The sequence below is a fragment of the Fundulus heteroclitus genome, chromosome 10 (assembly GCF_011125445.2).
Source record: "Fundulus heteroclitus isolate FHET01 chromosome 10, MU-UCD_Fhet_4.1, whole genome shotgun sequence".
NCBI classification, from domain to species: Eukaryota; Metazoa; Chordata; class Actinopteri; order Cyprinodontiformes; family Fundulidae; genus Fundulus; species Fundulus heteroclitus.
Genome location: NC_046370.1, coordinates 32,771,677 through 32,794,713, shown reverse-complemented (window position 1 = coordinate 32,794,713; position 23,037 = coordinate 32,771,677). Strand labels below are relative to the sequence as shown.

Genomic DNA, 23,037 nt, shown 5'->3' with positions numbered 1-23,037 from the left:
CAAATCTCTCTGCTTCCTTGCTATTCTGAAAGGTTTGTTTGTGTCTCTTCTTTGGAAAGATGAGCATGTGTTTCACCTTAACCTCAGCCGCAGCAGCCTGACATCATTCCCTTCACCCGCGGTTTTGCAAATCTTCCACGCGAGCTCAGTGTTTTCAGCCGCTCTCCACGCCTCTTCACGCCCGCCTCCATACGTGCATCCTCCTCACCCACCCAAACCTGTGTCTGCTGTATCGCATCCTTTAACTCTTTACCCGTGTCTTTAATGGTGACATCTGTTGCCACCACCTGTAGGGTTTCACTCATGCACCAAATTTCCTCAAACATTGTCTTAACAGTAGTTTCCTCGGCATTTTGGTTGTTCTCACGCATCTCTTTTGGCATCGGGCAGTGGACTAGCCGCTAGCTTACTCCTAGTCCTGGTGCATTTGAAAAAGTTTCCCCTACTATTGCCTAAGATTTCTCCCTGAGGTCTGGTTGGGTCTTGAGTTTGTTTTCTACCGAGGCCACAGTTATACAGTCTTAAAACAGCGTGTGCAGCTCTACCTTTAAGGGATTAAATGACGGTCTTAGGGAGCGCCTCTACTGTGCTGCCATCTTCCTCATGGTTCCACATCAACCTGGAAGATCACCTTTTTAAGGATGCTGCCCCAGATTTGTCTGGATTAATCTTTACTTTCAGCATTCTAAAGCTCCAAATGTCATTTAATCTCCAGTATGCAACGAAGAACAAATAGAGACACATGATTCAAACGGTTTCACAGGAACCTTGAGCTTTTTATAGCAACCTCAGATATAGCAACCTTAGATATCCAAATTTTTTCCTTGAACTCCAGTCAGTTGCTTGGCATATTGACTCAACTTCACGTAGCTGTTCATTGATAACTGTAAACTTCCCTTAATTTGTCTATACAGAATTTCCTTCAAATCCATTATGCAAAGGTACAACAGAATGCTAGATAGATGGATATGCCTCATGTGGTTATTCTGACTGGGTGTTTGGCAAGTCGGCCAACAAAACTTGTTGCGTCTAACACAGAGGGGAATACAGAGAGATCAAAAAGATTGCCAGGAGTTTCTGAGTAACTCAGGAGGGTAAAAGTTCAAACCTAGTAACACTCTGGTTCATCCCAAAGACAGAACACCCAAACCACAGCTGAACGGCGTTGTGTATAAATAAATAGGTTTAATAAAATTTTCCTCTATTGTCCTACAGAGAGGAAATATGTCTAAGTTTCAACCCATCCCTTAGGGAGCAGTGCGCTGCCAACACTGAGTGGTGCATGTTAAGCAATCTGTGGTCAAGGGTGTTGCTCAGGGACCCAGAGTTACAGACTGAGTTTCAATCCACTGATCTTTGGGGCCTCTCCAAGAGGCAAATGCTCAGCTCTCCAAACACTAGGCCACCCCTCCCACGGTATGTGGTCCGATGCAGCGGCGAGGACCGCTCAGATTTCTACATCGGAAACAACTACATAAACACACGGCGCGGGAGAGCCTGCAGCTCTGGGCAAGATTCAGCAATCCACAGGTACTTCGAGACGACAAAAGGACACACTTTTCACAACATGATGTGCAGATTTTGGACAGAGAGAATAGATGGTTTGAAAGAGAGGTGAAGGAAGCTATGTTTGTCAGGAGAAAAGCCAACACTGAAGAGAGGGGGAGGATTGCAGTCTCAGCTCCCAAGTGTATACAACCCGGTCCAGAAACTCATTCCAAAGAAATTAGATATGCAGTCTTACGACTGAGGTGGCCAAGTACACAACTCACACCATAGACTCCAACAACCGAGGACAGTGATGGGTCGGTTGCTGATTTGAATCTGACTGGGAATGCGCCTGGGAGGAGGGGCCTACATGTGCTCAAAAACAGCAGCGTTCAAACTGCAAGTTGCTCAAGTGCGAGATGCCAGGACAAAAGACTCTTGGATAGTTGTTGAAACGTTTTCAGAAAAATACTGAGTGAAAGTCCAGTCGCCTCTGTTTTAAACCCGTCTGTGCCGAATGTGGAAAGGAATAATTGGTTTAACAACAATGAACCTCCAACATAATCAGGCTTAGTATGAGAAGGCCTTTTTTGGGGCTGAGAGGAGGGAAAGGAAGGCAGGAGTTATTTTGTATGGGGAAAATGAAGAGTACACAGAGTTAAGGGTAACAGTTGAGAAAGATATTACCATAGAAACACCTGGCCAGGTGCACCTTCTATGGTATAGCAAAAAAAAAAACAAGAGAGAGGACGCTTTTACATGCACGCTCTTACATGCTGCAGACTGTGCATGTAAGTGATGGAGTTTTTTCTCCCCCACAGTCGTGTGTTCTCCTGCAGCATGGAGGGAGCCGCTGATTGCACCTTGTCTTTGACGAGCAGAGCATAAAGCTGGGAGAGGAGCAGGTCTCATTGCCAGTTGACCATTTTGGCAGCATGTGTGCTATTTAAGGCTTGTGAAGGCTTGGTCGATGTTTTGTTTTCATTGCGGGCAGACCAGTCTTGGTTAGTGTTGTGGCTGAGCATGTGTGGCTCGAGTTGAGGAGGGAGTTTTGGCGACTCCTTTAGCCTGAGGCTTGGTTTTTCACTTGTCTTAACCGAGGGCTGGTTATCTTAAACCTGGTTCTTTAATTTACAATGAACCCCTTCTTTTCTTCCAGGTTCTCCTTTTGTTTTTTAAATTACTTTATCTTTGTAGATAAACGAACATTTAAGTTACCAAACCCTTCTGCTGAGTCTTCTTCCATGGTTTATTATTGTTATTTTTTTTTCTATCGGGGACTTTGTGTTCTTGTCGAAGGCATTAATACATCAGTCACATGAAAGGTACCTTACAGAATTCAGACTAGAATGATAAAAATGGTGAAACCATTCTGCTGAAGACCAAACAGAAGAAGGCTGCAGGTCCAGATGGCATCAGCTCCAGGCTTCTGAGGTGCTCTGCAGATGAGCTGTGTGGCATCATGGAGCACATCTTTAACATCAGCCTGAAGCTGAGGAAAGCACCACAGCGATGGAAAACCTTCTGTGTGGTGCCCAAAACCCACACCCCAAAGATCTCAACAGCTACAGGCCGGTAACACTCACCTCTGTTGAAGACCCCTGAGAGGTTGGTCCTCAACCATCTTTGCCCCCTGGTGAGGTCTTCATGGGATCCCCTGCAGTTTGTCTATCAACCTGGCATCGGGGTGGTTGATGCTATCATCTACCTGCTGCACTGAGTGCTGGCGCATCTGGAGAATCCTGAAAGCACTATGAGGATCACGTTCTTAGATTTTTCCAGTGCGTTCAACAACATCCAACCAGGACTCCTGAAGGACAAGCTGAAGCTGTCCGGAGTGGATCACCTAGTTTGCCAGTGGATACTGAATTACCTCAGTACGTGAGGACATGTGGCTGTCCCAAGCTGATCTGCAGCATGGGAGCACCGCAGGGAAATGTGTTGGCACCGTTTTTGTTGACCTTCTACACTGCAGACCTCTCCTTCAGCTCACCAAGCTGCCACCTGCAGAAGTTCTCTGATGGCTCTGATATAGTCGGTCTCATAATTATCACATGATATGTGAGATTTCCAGTATGAGGAACACTTGAGATTTAGACATTGGCACCATGTTATACTTTATCTTACAAAGCAACTCTGTGCTGTCCAACACAAGTATATATATATATATATATATATATATATATATATATATATATATATATATATATATATATATATATATATATATATATATATAATTTACTTGTGTTGTATATACTTGTCTTGGACAGTAAATTCAGACATGCTATTTAAACCCATATGGCAGAAGCTGTCATCTGCATTTTATCATAATGGATGATTCTCTACTGTCTGTACACAGCCTCTGTGGAAACATGGATATGCATACCTGCATACTGCCAGTTATTGCATGAGATAATGACAGTTGGCTAGGTCTGCGTGTTGCATCACTTCTTGCAGCTGGTTACAGGAAAGCAGTAGCAACAACAGTTTTGTGTGCTCAACACTTTGGTTGAATAGAATGCGTAAACTTCAGGGGAACAGTTTGCTACACTACTGCTTTAAAATGCTGCAGGGCACCATAAAAAACTAACTGTGCCTCTCTAGGCATGTGCAATTTAGACATGCCACTTAAACCCTTAGGGCAGAAGCTGTCATCTGCGTTTTGCCATGGTGGACGATTTTCTACTGTCTGTACACGGCCTCTGTGGAAACATGGAGCATTAGTTTGGTGGTAGTGGTGGTGGTGGTGGTTTAGGGGTGAGGGTTCGTTTTGTACTCGGATAAGTCAACTAGAATACTTTCTGGAGTTCGAATCACCATTTAGAAAGTTTAGAAATCCCTGTGAACCCAACCTCAAAATCCAAAATGGCTACCGTACCTGAAAAACACTGTTATAGCTGCTGTAATAAAGTACTTGCTCTTTTTACAGTTTCAATTAAATTTATTCAGTCACCAACTAGACTACCGACAAACTATGGTATGGTAGTAGAAATGTTTCTATCGTGCTGGAATGTGTTAAGTGCTGAGAAATACTTTAGCTTACATTACTTACATTTAGCTTACATTATTTAATGTCTTTAGCCTGCTCACTGAAGACAACAGTTAGCCATTCTCAATGGTTTTCCAACTTCCAGCTGAAAAAGAGTTGAGGTTTAGTTTTCCATTTACCCGGTAAATGGATCACAACACTGTTTAGAGGTTAATTCTGAAATGCTTTTTTTTTTTTTCAATCAATGGTCTGACAGACAGGTTCATACAGTTTTATAAAATAGTAAAATCACTTGTGCTAAATAAGGCTTAATCCCAAGCAAATCTAAATTTCACATCTTTCATTTTTTCTTTGAACACTGCATCAAATTGTTCTGCCTCTTCTGGCGTAAGCAGGTTCTTCCAGTCTCCAGCTACTCCTGAAAGAAAACACAAGACAAGCTCTAATTTAGAGGAAAGTTTCTGTAACTTTTTTTTCTTTTTGAAGGAAAAGGCTGAATTTATCTAATCAACAACAGAGAGTAATTTGTAGTCAAACCTTTAACACAAACGCAATGCCATGGTAAAAAGAAAGCCCATTTGTTTCTGTCATTTTGTTGTGACAGAAACAAATGAAGATCAGATTGTTCAAACCTAAAAACCTAGAATTCAAAGAGCTTCATTAGTTTAGTCTTTATTATTGACTGTATTTGCCTGTTAACCCTGTGCCTACCATCCAGGGAAGTTTGTTTGTGTGTGTGTGTTTACTTGTTTATGTTAGCTATTGGGGACCATTTCTGGTATAGTCACTAATCTTCTGAAGACCGATTGGCTTTATGGTGACCAAAGCTCGGCCATAATGAGGCAGAGTCCCTTTTGAGAGGTTAGGGATCTAGTTTAGAGGTATGGTTTTAATTAAGTTTTGCTTAAGGGTAAAATTGGGAATATATTGGTCATTTGAGGAAAATTAAATCTTTATTGTGAACTACCAAACCTCTTATGAGTTACTTGTCGCCATAAGCAGCTGACAGAAAGCACAATGGGTTTGTACCGTTCTTTCTATTGAACGCCACAAATGAAGACAAGAATATTCTGAGTTTGTGTGTTCACGTGACAATCCAGCAGGGATATACGGTGGACAAACTGCTACCAGGTACAAGCACAACGGGCGCGATGGGGTCTAGTGCCATAAGGTCATGGGATATTTTCATGCCACCTTATTTCCAGTCATCAGATGGACTTTTCTTTGTTTAGTCCTTTAAAACTGATATAAGGGTTTGAGACTCCAATTTAATGTAAGAACATAAATAGTTATCAGGCTACCCTGTTGGGTAGATAGAATCTGCTAATAAAGACTCGGCTATGAAAGTAGTAAAGAAACTGGCACAACCTTTATATTGTTCGCATGGCCTATTTCAGATACCTGGCTGTAAAAAATTATCTCGACAGACAAGATATTAATTATTTGTATTATATGCACAAATGTGGAATTGATCTAGGGCTATTCTAGAACAAAACCTATGTGACAATAAGCATTCGATCCATGACAATCAGGCCGAGTTAGTGACTAAAACTCACCTTTGCGAAGAAACTGACTCTTTGTTTGGTCCATGAATTCCTGAGGCACCACCGAATAGTTGGACATGGGGTTGTTCTTCATGTTTTTGAATAGACACCTGTCAGCTATCTTCTCTATCACCCCAGCATCCAGATGCTTCCCCAGGAATTGAGCAATTCTGCTCACGGAGCCGTACAGGTCCTGCTGTACAGAATTGCACAACGCACTTAGTTTTTGTAGGGCCCTGTTCATGCGGGATTCATGGAAAGATCCCGTGCTCCTGTATGGCTTGTTTTAAAAAAAAGAAGCACGTAGCTGTCACCTTTATCATCTCCTCGTAGGAAATGTACATGATGTGCTGCTTCTCTTCCGCACTCAGCCAGCCTTTTACATGGTCAAACCAGGAGCCAAATATTACTGAAAAAAACAACAACAGATTCACACTTATTTTTCATTAGCCATGTTTTCACAGCTCAGTTATGAAATAAGAACTGATTTTAAAATCAGATTTAAAATCCATTTCTGCATTGGATAACAGATTAAAAGAGTAGGCTGGATAGATAGAGAGAGAGAGGAGGTAACCTTTTCCATCTAGGAACTTTTGGAGGAACTCCCTCTTAGGACCTGGTTTCACCAAGAATGAGGCTATGTTGTAATAGTGAAAGGAAGACGTAAATACATCTTTTGGGTTCCTCATGACGTAGATCACCTGCAGAGACCGTTTAACATTCAGTTTAAACAGTTACTTCTTTTCACCCATTCTGACCTATACTACTTAAAGCTTGTGTTTTATACATGGTTCCATCTCCTGCATAGCAGAAGATGGAACACAGCAAAACCTGTCAGGCGGTGTATTTATTGTGGGAAAACAACAGAAACATGGAGGATGGGGTACATGACTGACAAGTTGAGCAAGGAGACAGAGAAGCCACCATGAGCTTGTTTGCAACTCTGGAGGAGCTGCAGACATTTCCAGCTCAAGAACGACAGCAATCTGTCAAGAACGGCATCTGCTTACAGCAAGACGGATCAATGAAAATAAATCAAATATAAAGGCAGACGAGTGGGATCTGCTGGTTCAAGACTAGCCGATTCCTAGATCTGCATTCATAAAGGAAGAAAAAGGTTATTATGAAACTTGAACCACAGAGGATTTCATCATATCAACAGCTCTGAAATGTTGTTTTTGAGAACTCAGAGAGGATTTTAGGAGCTTAATAAAAGGTATTGATAATGTAAAAACACAGCAGTGATCCAAGCCGCAGAGTCCGTGGCAGGTTTACCTTTGGTTTTACTTGAAAGAAGGACGGCGGCATCATGTTATAGTGGAGGTGTGTAGTGAGCATGCGTGGAGACGGCCTCTCTTCGAGGTTCAGAATGGAGGCCCGGGTCTCCTCCAGCCAGGGAACGCGGTCCCAGTTAGGCACAGTCTCAACAGAGGCTGGATCTCCTTCACTTAAAATCAGGGGGAGAATTTCCTGCATCCAAGTTGTGCCTACATGAAGAAAACAAGATTGTCTTAACTGTTGTGAAATATGTTCCGTATCCATACACTTCTTTTTCTATTAATATGCAATCTTTCTGCAAGTTATTTTTTATTCATTCTATTTGGATTTTTTTTTTAAATTAAGTAGAATAAAAGTGCACTTTTACTGGGGTTTTGGGTTATAGAAGTCTAGCTTCAAAATGGAACAGCTAGGGAGGTAGGATTATTTGGATGCACCCTGAACAAAAGATGAAGAACCTGCTAATTTCTCTCCAGGATTTTCTTTTAGTCATCTTACAGTATATACTCCTCTGCAGTTTATATTTCTGTAATACAGAACTTTCAGGAGTTCTGTATTATTATTTGGAAAGATTCAAAGCCAGCTACCCCTGCTGAATATCACTGTGTTTCATTAAAAAACGGGCTTTCTACATGTAATTAATTGTAGCGGACTGCCATGGCAAAATAATATATATATATATATATATATATATATATATATATATATATATATATATATATATATATATGAAATACTTTAACCAACAAGTTGATGAGAAATCCTGTGAAAACTGTGGGATCCGTCTCTCTGGCACCCTTGTGCTAAGTTTAGGACTACTGCACATATACATATATACAGTGTGCGATTTGCAAAAAAAAAACAGAGGGGGGATCATTTCAAAAGTTTTGTTAATGAATAAAAGTTTTATTAATAATGGTTAGCTAGCAGCTGCTCTTTCAGGTAGCTAGCAAGATCCAGTAGGTTAGACTATTGTTTTTAAACTCTGCCATCTACTGTCGGGACTCAGGAGTGGGTATTAGTTTCCTTTAACCGGTTTGAGCAGAAACCGTATTAATACTCTTTAAAAACAAACAAAAAATTTAATTTACAAATGTGAAGGACACAAGACATGTATTAATATACATTTTGAAAAATCCATAATATTCAGGGGTTAAAGCAAAAATAATCAATTTGACTGAAAATGTTTTCTAGTCAGCCCATATATTCCTGAGCCACATATATGTATATATATATATATATATATATATATATATATATATATATATATATATATATATATATATATATATATATATATATATATATATATACTGTATGTGCGGGTGTGTGTGTATGTATAACCTAGAATGAATGTATTACATAATGTAGTATAACCTAGATTTGCACACTTATACTAATCATGATCTGAGTTTGAAACAAAAATAAATATCATGAAGTGTTAAAATTGACCTTAAAAACCAACACCAGCTGCTCCTTCCTGTCTGGCAGCGTTTCTACCTTAAAGTGCGTTCCATTCGTTCTCCTGGTCGGATTTCTCAGGCTCTGGGTCGGAAAATTTAACTGGAACGGCCCCTAAAGTCAGTATTACGAATCGAAAACGCGGCGCATTAGGATGATACCCCACTTCTCTATTCATGATGGCTGCTACTCGCAGCAACATTGAGTAACACCTCATACTTTGACTGTAGCATCTCTGTATTATTTATGTAACATTTAGTAAGTCGTATAAGTGCTACCTTTCAGTGTTCATCAGACAGGATGTTTCATCTCTGTTTACAAAATACGGCCTAGAAGTCCTTTATCCTGACCTCCGAGGCAAAAGGAACAAACTCTTTATATATACGACCATAATCATGCATCATCATGCTAGTCCTAAACTTAGCACAAGGGTGTCAGAGAGGCGGAACTTGTTGGTAAAACGACACATAATCATGTCAAGGTTGTTGCTTTCCTTCATTTTTAATCTTTTACTTACTAAAAACAAATAAAATAAAAAGTACATTTGGTCTTGTGTTGTTTTTTTTTGTTTTTTTACAGTTTCGGGTTGTTTTTTTAATTGCAGGGAGAATCAGTCTTCCCTTGAGTCATGTTCATTTTAACCTGATGAAAATCAGTCACTGATCAAACACTGTTTTCCAGTTTTTAATTTAGTATTCTTGATATGAAAGGATGGACGCTCACTCTGCTGGACACGAAAAACGGCTTCCTGAAAGAATGAGAGTGCAGCTTGTTATTCTGGTAAAACATGGATTCTAATGTAAAACATGACAGTGCGCGATTAGTGACCGTTCTAATAGCTAATTTGTGATCATTAATACCTCGTTGTGTTTTGTGTAATCAGCTCTAGCAAATATATTGTTTAAGCATAAATTCCTCCATCAAAGTATCATTAAAGTATGAGAACATACTCCCTATCTTTTAAAAAGAGAAAAAGGTGTTTTTAGGACTAACAATGATTCAGCTGTCTGAAATACCCTCTTCCCCTTTCAAAACAAGGAAACTAATTATTCTTGCAAGGGATTTTTTGTGTTTAGGGTTTGGGCATTTTTTTTTTCTGTCTGTTGTTTCCTCTCATCATAACTTCTTTAAATTTGTACACATTTGCTGTAAAGGACATGCAAATACGTCACCCTTAATGTAGCATTCATAACCTTAATCCTTATAGATAAGTGATATTTTATTTGACCGCAAGTCCACAAAACCACCGCCAAACCTTAATTTTAAATTTCCCTTAATGATGTCAAGCCAAAGGCTGTCAGTTACATTCGTTTGCGACAGGGAAATTGATGGGGTCCTTCAACAATATAATATGTAGAAATATATAGAGAAACAGAGAAATAATATATAGAAATATAGAGAGATATAGAGAATTATGGAGAGATATAATAATATACATATAAGAGATTTAACTTGCTTCCCTCCTTGCTAACAGTATTTCTAATTACTGACTCTTCCCTGTGCACACCAAATAGCAAATCTCACTGATTTTCAAGCTTGGAAATGAAATACTGTGAAATTGGGTTTGATGCCATTCTTAGATCCAAGTTGAGACTTTAAATATAAGACAACGTGCGAAGTTCCCAGCCCTTGTTTCTGGTTCTATGATGTCAGCCTGTCTACAGGAACTCTTTAAAATAATCTTCACCGCACTTCTCCTTTTAGCTGCTTCTTTTGAAACAAGCCACCTGTTGGCTGTTTGTGTTTAAAACCTTTATGTAAAGTGTGTAGGAGTGATGACCAAAAAGGAGTGGTCTCAGGACCATCCCTGTGGGAGGAACCTTAGTTTTTATAAAGGAATAATATCTGGTTACATACTGTGAGATGAAGATAAAAAAATAACAAAAGAAGAGGGAAGGTTAAACTGAGAATGGAAAAGAAATGGAGCAATTTATCACAGAGCTCTATTAGAGTCTCTTGTTCTATAAAGCGAGGAAATCCCAAAATCAACATACTTTGTTACAGCTGCAAAAGAACTAAAGGCTTGTCTTCTTGAATCATGCGTCATTCCAGCAGAACTTGGATTGGGGAATAAAAACTACACCCAACTTCAATGTTTCCCTGGACTCAGTGACCAGGGAAACATTGAAGTAACATTCAACTAATATTAGTAACACAAGTCAATTAAAAGGAATTTACATGTATTTTATGAGTTAAAAAACAGTTAAGAAACAAAGCTTGTACAGGATTGTTTGTGACTGACTGAATGAAATATTTACCTTTTAGAAATGGAAGTAAATTGTTTCTTTTGGTCACTTACACTACATTTTTCAATGTTATAGAGCCATACTGGATAAAAGGCTGGGGTTGTTTGGGGAGCTCCCCAACTCAATCAAATATAACCTGTCTGACAGCAGGATGTAGGCGAAATTATCTTAAAAAGTGAGAACAGTTGACATTTATCTGTCAAGGCAAGGGGTTATAAGTCAGTTCTAAGGGTTTTAGGACTCCAACAAATTAGATATATCTTCTAAGGGAGAACAGTATGACCTATTATTCTGCCAGGACCTTATGCTGCTTTCCTTCTTCAGGTCCATGATGACATTATTACTGGAATCACAAAATCATTTAGCTCTAACTCGGGTAATATAGCAGGGCAATGACCCAAAACAGGTTCCGCCTTTGAATGGCTCAAAGAAATAAAAATGTGGCCTAGTCAAAACCTGGAGTTTAAGCAGGACGTTCACGTTTAAAAACTACAATGTGGCTGAATTAAAACAACTAAAGTAAAACACCTACACGTAAACGCTTTTTTTTTTGTATTTACTATAGTTAGGTTTGAAGGACTTTTTAATTTTTATTTATTATTATTTTTTTTTTTTACATTTATTAAATGACACAAATCATTTTTTGCGAGAAAACAAAACATAATCTGTAGGGGGAATGGGGCAACATTTAACGTACAACTGGCTCAGTTGGCTCGGTGAAACGATAGAAATCGCGTTTAAACACATTTTTAAAGTGAAGATATTGCCTCACAGTGTGACTTTGAGCTGTAATAGCTGCCCTGTGGCGATAGTAACAGAGCGATGGCGAAACCTAGAGTCTATGTTCTTGGTAGATTTGTTTAATAAAATAAAAAATAAAAATAATACTAAAAGAAGATAGAAATACCTCGTTAAATTGAAACTGTGTCTAAATGTGGCACAGAATAAGGCGCTAATTACCCCCTGTGATTGTGAGGCGCGCGCCGGACGGCTTACCTGACTTTGGATACGTTGCGATGACAACGTCGTCGGGACGGAACGTGAACTCCTCGCAGTACTTGAGGCTCTCCGGGGTATGGATCCCATTGGGTACATAAACGCCCTTGTACAGCGTGTATAAGTTCGCTTCCGTCATGGATCCGAGCGGAACGAGCGGACCTCAGCGTCTGCGATTAGGACAGCTCCCAGCTGAAGGCTGTGGGACTTTCTCTGAACTATGCTGCTATAGGTGGCGCCGGGCGAGCTTCTTCCGGCCTCTCACAGTTAACTATTTGCCTGCAGCTACAGAACAAAACGTGAAGTTATTCTTAGCGTAGCTAAAGGGGGGACCGTGGGGCACTGACCCCCACAACGTAATAATGAAAAAATATCACCGCACCTGGTCGCTCCTTTTCCTGTACAAGTAAATGGTGCTATGTAGCACTAAGGGTCGCAATCCACTCCCTTACGGGAGGAAATTTACAGAACTTGTAAGGCAAGGCAAGGCGAATTGATTTATATAGCACAATTCAGTACACAGACAATGCAAAGTGCTTTACATGATTAAAATACAGGAAATAAAGCAGAAAAAAAGTACGGTAAGTAGGAAAACGCAGTTGGATTAAATAAAAAAAGTATGCAGGTAAATCAAAGAGAAGCGGCATCATCAATTAAAGACGCAAGAAAGAATTGCAGAAAAAACATCTTGCGGGATCAAAAAGGCAGCAGCAGAACTGAGAACTGGAAGAAGGAGCAAAGAGGAGAAACAGTTAATAACACGACTAAGATTTGGACATCTACCCTTTTTAAAATACAAAAGCATAATATAAGGAAATGTAACCACTGTGGAGAGTATAAAACAATCAAACATTTTATATACATGTGCTAAGTTGTTTGATGGATTTTGTTTTATTTGTGTTACATTGTTAATGCACCAGATATGCAAGTATCATCTCCCTTGTGCCTACTATGTGCTTAAATATATTGGACATTTAGAAAGTCCAATTGCATATGGTGGTCTGAAGAACAAGTTCATCCTCATAGTCCAGGGGTCAGCAACCGTTTCAGCTTAGAGACACTTTTGCTCCCCCTGCTGAAAAACAACATTTGCCCAGAAAACCTGTCTAGCTGCAATTATTTCTTTAAAATATTATAAATATTTAATTTTAAAGTTGAGCAAATTAAAATGTATTTCCATTTTCAGATTTTAGAACTACATCAACGTAATCATATTTTTTTTTACAAAGGAAAAACAGACTCTTGGACAAAACAAGCAAGCTGAGTGAGTCCTTTCCATAACCTTTCCCCTCCACTCTGTGTAAAAATAACAAATAACTACAAAAACTCTCTGAGAATCGCCTTTCTCTGGCCTCACACAGTTAGAACCCGTTCTCCAGTCCATGTTGTAGCTGCAGTTTATTTGTTTTTTGACATAGTTTCCTTAATAATCTGTATGCATCAAACTCCTTGTCATTTAATTTAACGAGTGTCCTGGTTCAGCTGCTCATCAGGTGGCAACTGCTGCTTATTGACTGACAGCCGCTCTGACTGCAGCTCTGCCTTCTTTGTTACAGAAAAGCGCAGGTGGAATAATATTCATGATTTTCTTTTTTTACTTTTTCCGAATCAGACCCAGTCAAACCGGGACATCGTTTCACATTCCGACCCTTCTTCTTCTTCAAAAAAAAAAAAAAAGTGCGTCATGCTAAATTAGCCAAGCTAGAGCGTTACTCTTTCAGTTTTAAATAAAACATACCAGTGAATCATTGGGAGATCCCTGGTTAGTCGCCATGTTTATCAGCTAAGTTACTGGAAGCGAGGGAATAAATACTGACAGACATGGCCACAGGTGGAAATAACTCATCAATTAACTGCAGGAGCAGCGACAGACACACTTACTGTATGATATTGAAACAATATCATAGCAGTCGTTGCTCCTGTACAAGTAAATGGTGCTATGTAGCACAAAGGGTTGCAATCCACTTCTTTACGGGACGAAATGTCCAATATATATCTATATATCTATATCTATATATATATATCTATATATATCTATATCTATATCTATATATATATATATATATATATATATATATATATATATATATATATATATATGTATAATAATGAAAAAATATCACAGCAGTCGTTGCTCCTGTACAAGTAAATGGTGCTATGTAGCACAAAGGGTTGCAATCCACTTCTTTACGGGACGAAATTTCCAATATATATATATATATATATATATAGCCCATACTCTGTGTGGACTGTTATCAGTGCAGACAGGTATGCCCAAGATATCCTTGGCCCCTCTCTGCTCCCCCCAGAGATAAAACTCTGGCTCTGCCATGTGATAAAACCTACACTCGCCCAGGAAATCCATTTTTCTGAACTATAGCCTATAGGGCTACTATTAACGTAGGCAGGTGTGTTCAAAAGAAAAGCAGATCTAGCGCATTTTTGCAGTGCTTTGCAGAAGTACCCGTCATCCTTGTGTTTCACATTTTGTTACCAACACACCAGCCATGCATGATCTTTGGGCATTTATGTGAAAGTGGTAGTTGTTAACGTAAAGCACGTTTGTGAAGGTGAAAGAAGTCATAGTTTTCAAGTTTTTCATTTAACAAAAAAGTGTGGCATGCATCCATATTTTTCATATTAATTTCTTCCAGAACCTGCCCCGAAATCCAGCTTGTGGTTTTTACCTCTTTTTAGTTTTTGTACAGTCTTTTAAGTGTGGATTTGCAGCTTAGTTTTCTATCATACATAGCATTTTGCACACAGACTAAGTAATTACATGTAGCTGTTATTTGATCAGACCATCTTCTTTCACATGCATACGGTGCCTCTTTGTAGCTTGTGGCAACCTGCAAACAGCCCTTCCTGTCGTTCTATTATTAAGGGCTTTATCGAGAGCAAAGCTAATAATTGTCCTGTCGAAAGATTCTTCTTCATGAACTGTGTGTGATCTCTGCACCTCCTTCATAGGCCACTATGCTGCTTCCCTGATTAATAATCTACTTCCCTGGCCTCTTAGTTTAGGGTGACGCCCGCTTCTTTTTAGGGTTGGCAGATCTTCCATACACTTAATTTCCAGATGATGGATTATTATATCTATAAACAGTCATTAGAAAATAAAGTCTGGCATTGGTTGACCAACATTTACCTGCACAAAATTAAAGAATAAAAAATAGGCCCTTAGTTTGTTTAACTAGGAGGCACAGAAAGCCTTGACAAACTTGGGTACAAACAATTGCTTTGAGTGCAGCGGTCAAACAAAAGCAGACTAATGTAAACTAGACCTGATCTGGATGCTGGCTGCCTACCTCCTGGGTTATGTGTTCGCGTTTGGCTCTGTGCTCTTTACCGTCCGTCACAGTAAATCTTTCACCTGCCCATCTGAGAGTATGTCAACAGGACGAATTTCTTCGGTCAAGCGAAACTGTCACAGGGCTCAGAGCAGGGTAAATATGGACTATGAACAGTTTAGCACACTGCTGGTGGACATCTCTAACCTGACTCTCGCCAGATGTATTTCGCTCCGCCTAGCTCCACTCACATCCATCTGGGACCTCTCCATAGGAATTGCCTTTATTGAAGGCTGGGCCTTATCAAAAATCCTTGCATATGATTGGATAAGCCACTTGTCTGTCATCTTTATTGACGTGATATTTCAACCACTCACACCGAAGCTAACCCGTGACGCTGTGAGAGCGACGCAGGAAAAAACAAAACTTTTTTTTTTTTTAAATGTGTTTGCGGCTCTAGTGGCACTGAGCTGACAGGAAGAGGGGGGAAGACAGACGGCAAAGCGCCGCGGGTCGAAGTCGATCCCGGGCCGACTGCGTCGAGGACTAAAGGCCTCCTAACATGGTTTGCGCTAACCGCTCCGCTGCGGACGCGCCCCGGAAAACAAAACTTGCCAAATCCGGTCGGGAGAAGGGCGAAAACATGGTTTCCACCAACAAAAGCCTTCAGAGGCGTTCTCTGATGTTCTTTTAATGAAACAATATTAGGTAGATTGGACAACACGGAAGAAATGGCAGCATCAATGTTAACGCTTGCTTCCTCGACGAGCCTCCATTGTTGTCTAAATTAAAACAGTCTCACGTCACGGTCGCTTCTCCACTACGTCACATCTATGAAACTCCAGCCCTGCATGCTGATTGGCTAGACAATAACATTGGTTGGAGAAATCACTTTCTATGAGAGATGTCCCAGATGGAAGTGAGTGAAGCTAGGTGGAGTGACATCCGTCTGGCAAGCGTCAGGTTAGCACACTGCTGGTGCACATCACATCCATAATTGTTAATCCTCATTCTTTTCCGTGAACATGAGAGCTAGCTGATGTGTTTAAAACAGGCTTTAAGATAGCAGTTTGCATTGGAGAAGCCTGAATCAATACAGTCAAACTGCTGGACAGACAGGCGGACTGGTGCCATATCTGTGCTAATGCAGGCAAGCGTGGTGCAGTTTGATGAGAGGAAGAAAGACAGAGAGATTTACCGCTCTGTATACTTTTGACTCACTTTACAGTCAATGAACATGGGCCAAGACCGAGAGAATGCGATCCTGGAGACAAGCTGCCTTAAATGAGCTTCCTCTGTCGAGAGGCCTTACTCATCAAAGTAAGATGGAGTGAGATGAAGCAGGAGGCAGCTGGGCTGGTCCATCTTCCTCCCTGGCGCCTTCCTTTGGAGAGACCCCAGCGCAGACCCAGAACTAGCTGAATGGACAAGACTATCCACTTTGATTCCTTTTCAATGAGTGACATCATTGAAAGCTCTGAGCTGTTTTGAAAATTGAAAGCCACATAAAATATATGGCTTGCTGCTGCCTGTGTACTGATGAGATAACATCTCAACCAGAAACAAATGCTAGTCTGCGTGGCCCTTGGTGCTACATTCCTGGTCCCAGCCACTAGGTCGAGCAAAAGACCAGGGGCAAGAGGAGGTGATCTGCTCCCCTGCTTCTCTTTCCATGTCCATAAAGGGGAGCGAGATCTGAGGATTAGCCTCGGCTGACCTCTTTCCATCTGTGTCATGCTGAAGTATCCGTCATGCTTTGACAGCATACTGTCAACAGAATATAGTTAGGTGGTGTGCAAGGATGTGTGCTTTTGGGTGGTTTGGCACCATCTCCTGGAGGGAAGGAATTCTCAGCTTTGGATCGAGGTAACCTCGCCACATCTTAAACTCAGCTTCCTGATTTCATCACAGAAACAAAATAAACCTGTAAGACATCTGATGATCCTTCCAGGTGAGTAGAGTCGACCAGCAAACAGCTTCAATCCTGGTAAAGATGATCCTTTGTTGCATAATCTCAGGCTGAAAAATGTGGAAAAATCCAACGTGCAATTATAATATATTTTTTTTTACAAAATTACCAGTGCCACTATGTTGTTTTCATTTATTTTATGTATTCATTTATTTTACTGTCACTTTAGATATTTAATTTAAGCAAAGTTTCTAGGACGCTTTAGTCACTAATCCACAACTCTGGGGTACGTTTGACGAAGGCCCCTTTCTCTTGGACGTCCTTAGAAATGGAAAGAGAAAGATGAGAACACGTCAACATGTCATTTAAGAGAAGAAAATGCATGTTCATCTTCAAAAGTCAAGATATTGGTACAAGATAGCTACTGAGCGAAATATCTAAAAGTCAGAGCAGAGATTCAACAATTTAAATTAACAAAATGAAGAAAAACAAGGCTGGACGATGATACAGATTTTTGTTTTCCAGTAAGGATGCTAGTAAGGGAGATTAAAACACCTCCAAAGCTCACTTTTAGAGCTCTGCATCAAAGATTGGCTCCTTAGAGGGTCACCAAACAGCATGTTTTGTCCCCACGTCACAAAGATTTGGTAAACCCTTCAGCGATTTTACCTTTCTGTAGTGGTCCAATGAGTACGACTGTACATATATCATCTGTCGGAGAAAGAATTAGGAGGGAGTCTCTGCTCGCCAGCTTGTTTCAGTGTTCCTTCAGCGTGACAGGAGCTTAGACCGTTGATTTAGACTCTTTCCCGACCAAAGAGGACTTAAAACGAACAGTAAAGGCTGGGATCTTCCAGTGTGACTGCAGGTACGATCACAGATTTATAATATCCAGCTTGAAAAATGTAACATGTTTAAGCCCTGCACAGGTTTTGAAGTTGTGCCAGGCTAAGATTTAGGTTATTTCTCAGAAAAAAAAAAAAAAACTTATCAGATCGAGCCAATGTTAAAACCAGACAGACATAACCCAAGTAAAAACAAAATCCAATTTTCCAATGGCTGTTTAATTTATGCAGCTACATGATGGTGCAGTTCGTGGCACTGTTGCCTTGCAGGAAGGACACTGCAAAAAAGGGGTGTTTAAAATCAGAAAACACTAAATCTGAGGGAAAATGTTCTCGAACAGGTGAAATTACCTGTCCATGCAGCAGGATGATTTCCTTTGACAAGATTTCATGATATCAGATTATTGTGTAAAGTTGAACACTTAAGATAAAGAAATAACTCTTAAAACAACATAAATGATCTAACACTTCTAAAGCTACATTTGTTTTTATCTTAGTAAGAACCTATGTAAAGGTGCTGGAAGCCAAAAATAGTCTATAAGCAAACAAAAGATTTCTGCACACTTTATCCGTGCAAGATTTCCCTTTTTAATGTGAGCTTTCAGTCAGAAATACCTTCATCAGACATGTGATGAGAATTGTTTGCTTTCGGTATCCTGTTAAGAACCAAATAATTTGCAGTGAGGGTCTTGGTTTTGAATCCAGGCCTGGGCTCTTTCTGCATGTAGCTCTGCATGCTCTCCCTGTGCATGTGTGGGTTCAGGTGCTCCAGCTTCGTCCCACAGTTCAAAACCATAACTAGTTGGTTAACTGGTGTCTTTAAATGTCCTCTAGGACCGAAGGTGCCCGCGCGCTAACATGGTTGTTCATCCTCGTATCGGACTGGTGACCTGTCCAGGGTCTACCCTGCCCGCTAAGGACAAGCGGGTTTAGACGCTTTATTAAAAGGAAAGAGTCTATCTGTACCAACCTGGCCATGTGTGGAAATATTCTTTGGTCCAATGGTGCAGTGAAAACCTTTCCCTTAAGTATCCAACCAAACATAATAACTCCGCCAAGGTCTCACCCAGGAGGTAATCAAAGAGCCCGGCTCGACATTTAAAGAACTACAGCCCTTATTTGCCATAGTTAGGCTCAGTGTTTATGATTTATGATTGTTTATCTCCAAGACTTAAGAGAAAACATTGCTTTGACTAACGGGATAAAAGTTGAACTGCTTAGAAGGGTTTGAAAGAAAAGAGATGAAAGAGAACAATAAGAATCTGGACGACCTAGAAACATCTCACTCACTCACTGGGAATGTGGCACCACGATTTCTGTAATAAACAATTATTTCGTATTGTTAATTTTTTGAGTGTGTGTGTGTGAAAAAAATGCACTGACATTAAAAGTTGGATTTTCCTTCTTTTTAAACATTTTAAGTTTTCTCTACTGCAACAACAGATACATTTATTTGAAGGCTTTTTAAACATCTGTAACAGGGGGCTGTATTCTTGGCTGGCTTCTATCTCAATAAATTACAAAACCTTTAAGGCAAATTCTTGAAACAAAAGCCTTATTTAGTGAACACATCATCACGTAAAAACAATTGTTTGACAATAACTAGTATCACAAAAGCTGCTAATTTACATACAACTAAAGCCAAAGCTCATTTCATAGTGCATTTCTGTTCATGTCCTAAAAGTCTTGTGGAGCTGATGGTGGTTCCATAGTCCTTTAAAAAGCGCAGAGTCAGCATTCAGTCTGCAAGGCTGCAGCCATGAAGTGGGATCTTGCCACCAGTAACCTCAGTCTGGCCCCTGATGACTGGATCAGCTCCTTTCCGCTAACGGAGGCAAAGAACGTTCACTGTAAATGAAGCAGTTCGTCCGGATTTCGGTCTGAAATATGAAGTGTTTTGTTAAATTAAATAATGTTCCTACCTCTCATAATCCAATCCAAGCAGGCTGACTCCATTCACAGCCAGGATCCTGTCTCCAGGCCCCAGCTTCTCACACTTGCCTGCAGGGGAGTCTGGCACCACCGCACGGATAAAGATGCCCTTCACCTTCATGGATGTGTTCTGGACGGGAACATGATCGCTGTGAGTCAGGCTCTCACTGACAACCAGGGCTTCACGCTTAAAGCTCTCCACCATCCACAGTTTATGGCGTACCGTGTGGACAACTTATAAGCAGTCAGTATCCTAACTACAGTAGGGACAGGTTACAGTTAGGACCGTGTATCTGGCAAAACCGAGACAAGCTACGGGGTTAGACTTAAACAATTCATAAATGTTTGTTAAATTTTTGTTTTCTGGGGTTTTACACGACTGGAATGAATTTCTCAGAAAGCTAATATTTTGAGATAGGATTTTTGAGTTTTATTTAGCTGTACGCCATAATCAGCGATATTAAAACAATAAAAGGCTTGCGATATTTCAGTTGATTTGTAATGAATCCAGAATGTATGACATTTCATGTTTTTTAATTGCATTACAGAAAATAAAGAACTTAATCACAATATTCTAATTTTCTGAGACAGTCCTGTATATTTCCTCACAAAGCTTCAGTCTGAATGTCGTATGAACACTAACATGTGCTGGCATACCATGTACACAACTTTTGGAGATGCAACTGTAAATCAATCCTGTTACATCTGTCAAAACGTTGGTTTTAGTTCAATTTTATTAAGAAAGCACACTTTATTGTACCTTTGATCTGAATTAAGGGGTATTTCTAAGGTTTAGCAAGACAGTGCTAAGTTTTTCGATTCAACAAATTGATTAAATGTCAAAGAATTGTTTAAAATTTTTCAAAAAAAGTAAAAAAACAAAGCAACTGGACTTGTTTTCCGTAGTTGAAGACGTTTCGCTTCCTCTCCAGGAAGCTTTCTCAATGCAAATGGTCTAGAGTAATGATGAGTACCAAGCTTTATACTACTGCCCAAACAAAGGCCTTGTTTGGGCAGTAGTATGCCCATGTCATGATCTGATAAGCTGTGTTACTGACAAGACAGTAAGATTGTCACGAGGCAAACATTTCTAGCTCAATATCTTGTCCAGGAATAAAACTTGACACGTGATAGCGATACCTTCACTTGAGATGCACAAAGTAGATCTGCTTCATAAACTTCCCACTATGCTTTGAACGTCATAAAATGTTTTCAGTTGCGTTTCTGCTGAGGTTTCTGCAGCTCTCTCTCCTTTGCTCAGCGCCTGCTGCGGTTAGCAGACGGAGCAGGTCCCGTGACTCAGACAGATAAGGAGCTGCAGCAGCCTCTTTTCTGTTTTTCAGCGTTATCACAAATAAGACTGAAATTCACTGTTGGCAACTCACCACAAAGGAACAAGCGTTTGGCTGTCCTAAAAGCTGCTAGAGGTCAGGGAGGTAATGTCTTAAGGGAAATCAAAGAAAAAGAAACCCGCCCTAGACATGTTTTGAACTTTCCTCTGTTGATTCTTTTTCCCCACAATTTCAACTGTTCTCCATCACCCAGGCTTGCAAAAGTGACCCAAAAGGGAATCGGGTAAAGTTGTTTGTTTTATATTACTATTGTTATGTCTGGTTTGGTTTTTCTTTTGTCTATGTACGAGTCACAGTAAAACATAATAACTTTTTACATCTATGTGCATAAGGTATGCGTTAACATCTGAAATGAGCTCAATACAGTGCAGAGCAGGGAATCCTTTTACAGACACATAACAAAAACAAGATTTACATTTTCACAGCAGCTGTGAGTGCCCCAAGTCACGTTGAGAGGCGTAAGGGCAAACCATGCTTTAATGTCGATGTCTCCGAATCTCCAATAACTGTAGAAAAAGATTTGTTGCTACTCGTTTTTTTTGAAAAATAGTCGGGATAGTGTCTACCTTACCTGACTCCGCCAGATAGATTTGCTCCGCATATCCATCTGGAAACCTTCCGTTGAAGTAATTTTGGGAAGGGGCGAAAATACTGGTTAGCTGATTGGCCTATGTTGGTGATAGACGGGCCAAATAAACCAATCAGATTCGTCGCCGCTCTGTTACGAGCGACGACGAAAACACAACCACAAGCCAAGCTACTCTTGCTGCTGCAGGTAAAGGCTCGTTAGCTCAGCAAAGAAATACTCTGTAATTCCGATAAAACTTGCTCGATAGCCACGCTAACGCTAGTTTCATCGGCTGAAGCCGCCATGTTCTTTAGACTGAACTGTCACGCTCCTCGTTGCGTCACACCTCAACCCGCCTCAAAGCCAACGCTGATTGGACGTTCGTTTGGTGAACGGCTCCAAATTTTCTTTAACGGAGAGTATCCAGACTGATCTGCGAGTGAAACCTTGAAAGCTCGCGAGATCAGGGTGGTCTCACAAGGCTAGTGTCTACCCAGTTTTCAACAAAAAGAATTGACAGCAAAATCGAAATGGTCCACAAGGTAAACTAAAATTGACATATTTGGCTACAGGTGTGTTTTAAACGTGCATTAAAAAACATGTAGACCCATTTTCAATGAAACTGACAACGAGAGCTGATCTGAAAGTCGGGGCCTCTCTATTAGCAGCGTTGCATCTCTTCTGGGCGAGTCAGACACCTAGCTGGAGAACTGATGGCCTTTTTACAACCCCAAGTTAAACTCTTTTTCTCAGCTACCTCTGAGATATCCTGTCAGCCCTGCAGAATCACTGTTTCATGAGCAACTGGCTCACAGGTGCTGCCGCTGTATAAGAGTGTCGTTCTTGTTGGAGATGATTTTATAAAAGTGTCATCTCTGTAGATGTCTGGAATGCGTTATCTTGCCAGTGCACAGGTTTTAAAGCTTAAATGTGCAACATGGTTTTGGATTAAAATGCATTCGTTTTCATCCACTAGTAAAGCATGTCTTTCAGTTTCAGCTATAAAATAAACTAAACACGTTTTCTGCACGTTGATATTATTACCAGTGTGTCATGACTAAAAAAAGGATACGATTCATTTATACTAAATATAATTTAGCTGCCTTTAGGGTTACACTGCAAAAACAGATCTAAAA

General features: G+C 40.2%; 2 protein-coding genes across 3 annotated transcripts in view; both read right to left on the bottom strand.

The window, feature by feature from the left end:
* Positions 1-4,416: 4,416 nt before the first annotated feature.
* On the bottom strand, positions 4,417-12,256 carry LOC105927403 (sulfotransferase 2B1). Of its 2 annotated transcripts, none has more exons than XM_021317246.2 (6): positions 12,006-12,256; positions 7,300-7,511; positions 6,599-6,725; positions 6,339-6,433; positions 6,037-6,220; positions 4,417-4,898 (listed from the first exon to the last, which is right to left on the bottom strand). In XM_021317246.2, exons 1-6 carry the CDS (start codon positions 12,142-12,144, stop codon positions 4,789-4,791), a joined length of 867 nt encoding a protein of 288 aa, XP_021172921.2. In that variant the 5' UTR covers positions 12,145-12,256; the 3' UTR covers positions 4,417-4,788. The 2 variants fall into 2 exon arrangements, with proteins under 2 accessions (XP_021172921.2, XP_012719591.2); XM_012864137.3 differs by having other exon boundaries at positions 6,037-6,217.
* A 7,184-nt stretch (positions 12,257-19,440) lies between these two features.
* The window catches only part of si:ch211-176g6.2 (ras-associating and dilute domain-containing protein), a 40,566-nt gene continuing 36,969 nt past the window's right edge, over positions 19,441-23,037 (bottom strand). Inside the window, exons 17-18 of the mRNA XM_012864076.3 lie at positions 19,972-20,111; positions 19,441-19,874 (exon numbers count right to left, since the gene is read on the bottom strand). Of these exons, the coding sequence (XP_012719530.2) occupies positions 19,781-19,874; positions 19,972-20,111 (234 nt within the window). The 3' untranslated portion in view covers positions 19,441-19,780. The remainder of the gene's footprint in view (positions 19,875-19,971; positions 20,112-23,037) is intronic.

Coding starts and splice junctions, on each gene's coding strand:
- LOC105927403 (XM_021317246.2), bottom strand. CDS start 12,144: ATGACGGAAGCGAACTTATACACGCTGTACAAGGGCGTTTATGTACCC. Junction 7,512..12,005: donor CGCAACGTATCCAAAGTCAG/GTAAGCCGTCCG, acceptor TTCTTCATGTAG/GCACAACTTGGATGCAGGAA. Junction 6,434..6,598: donor AAAGTTCCTAGATGGAAAAG/GTTACCTCCTCT, acceptor TGTTTTTTTCAG/TAATATTTGGCTCCTGGTTT.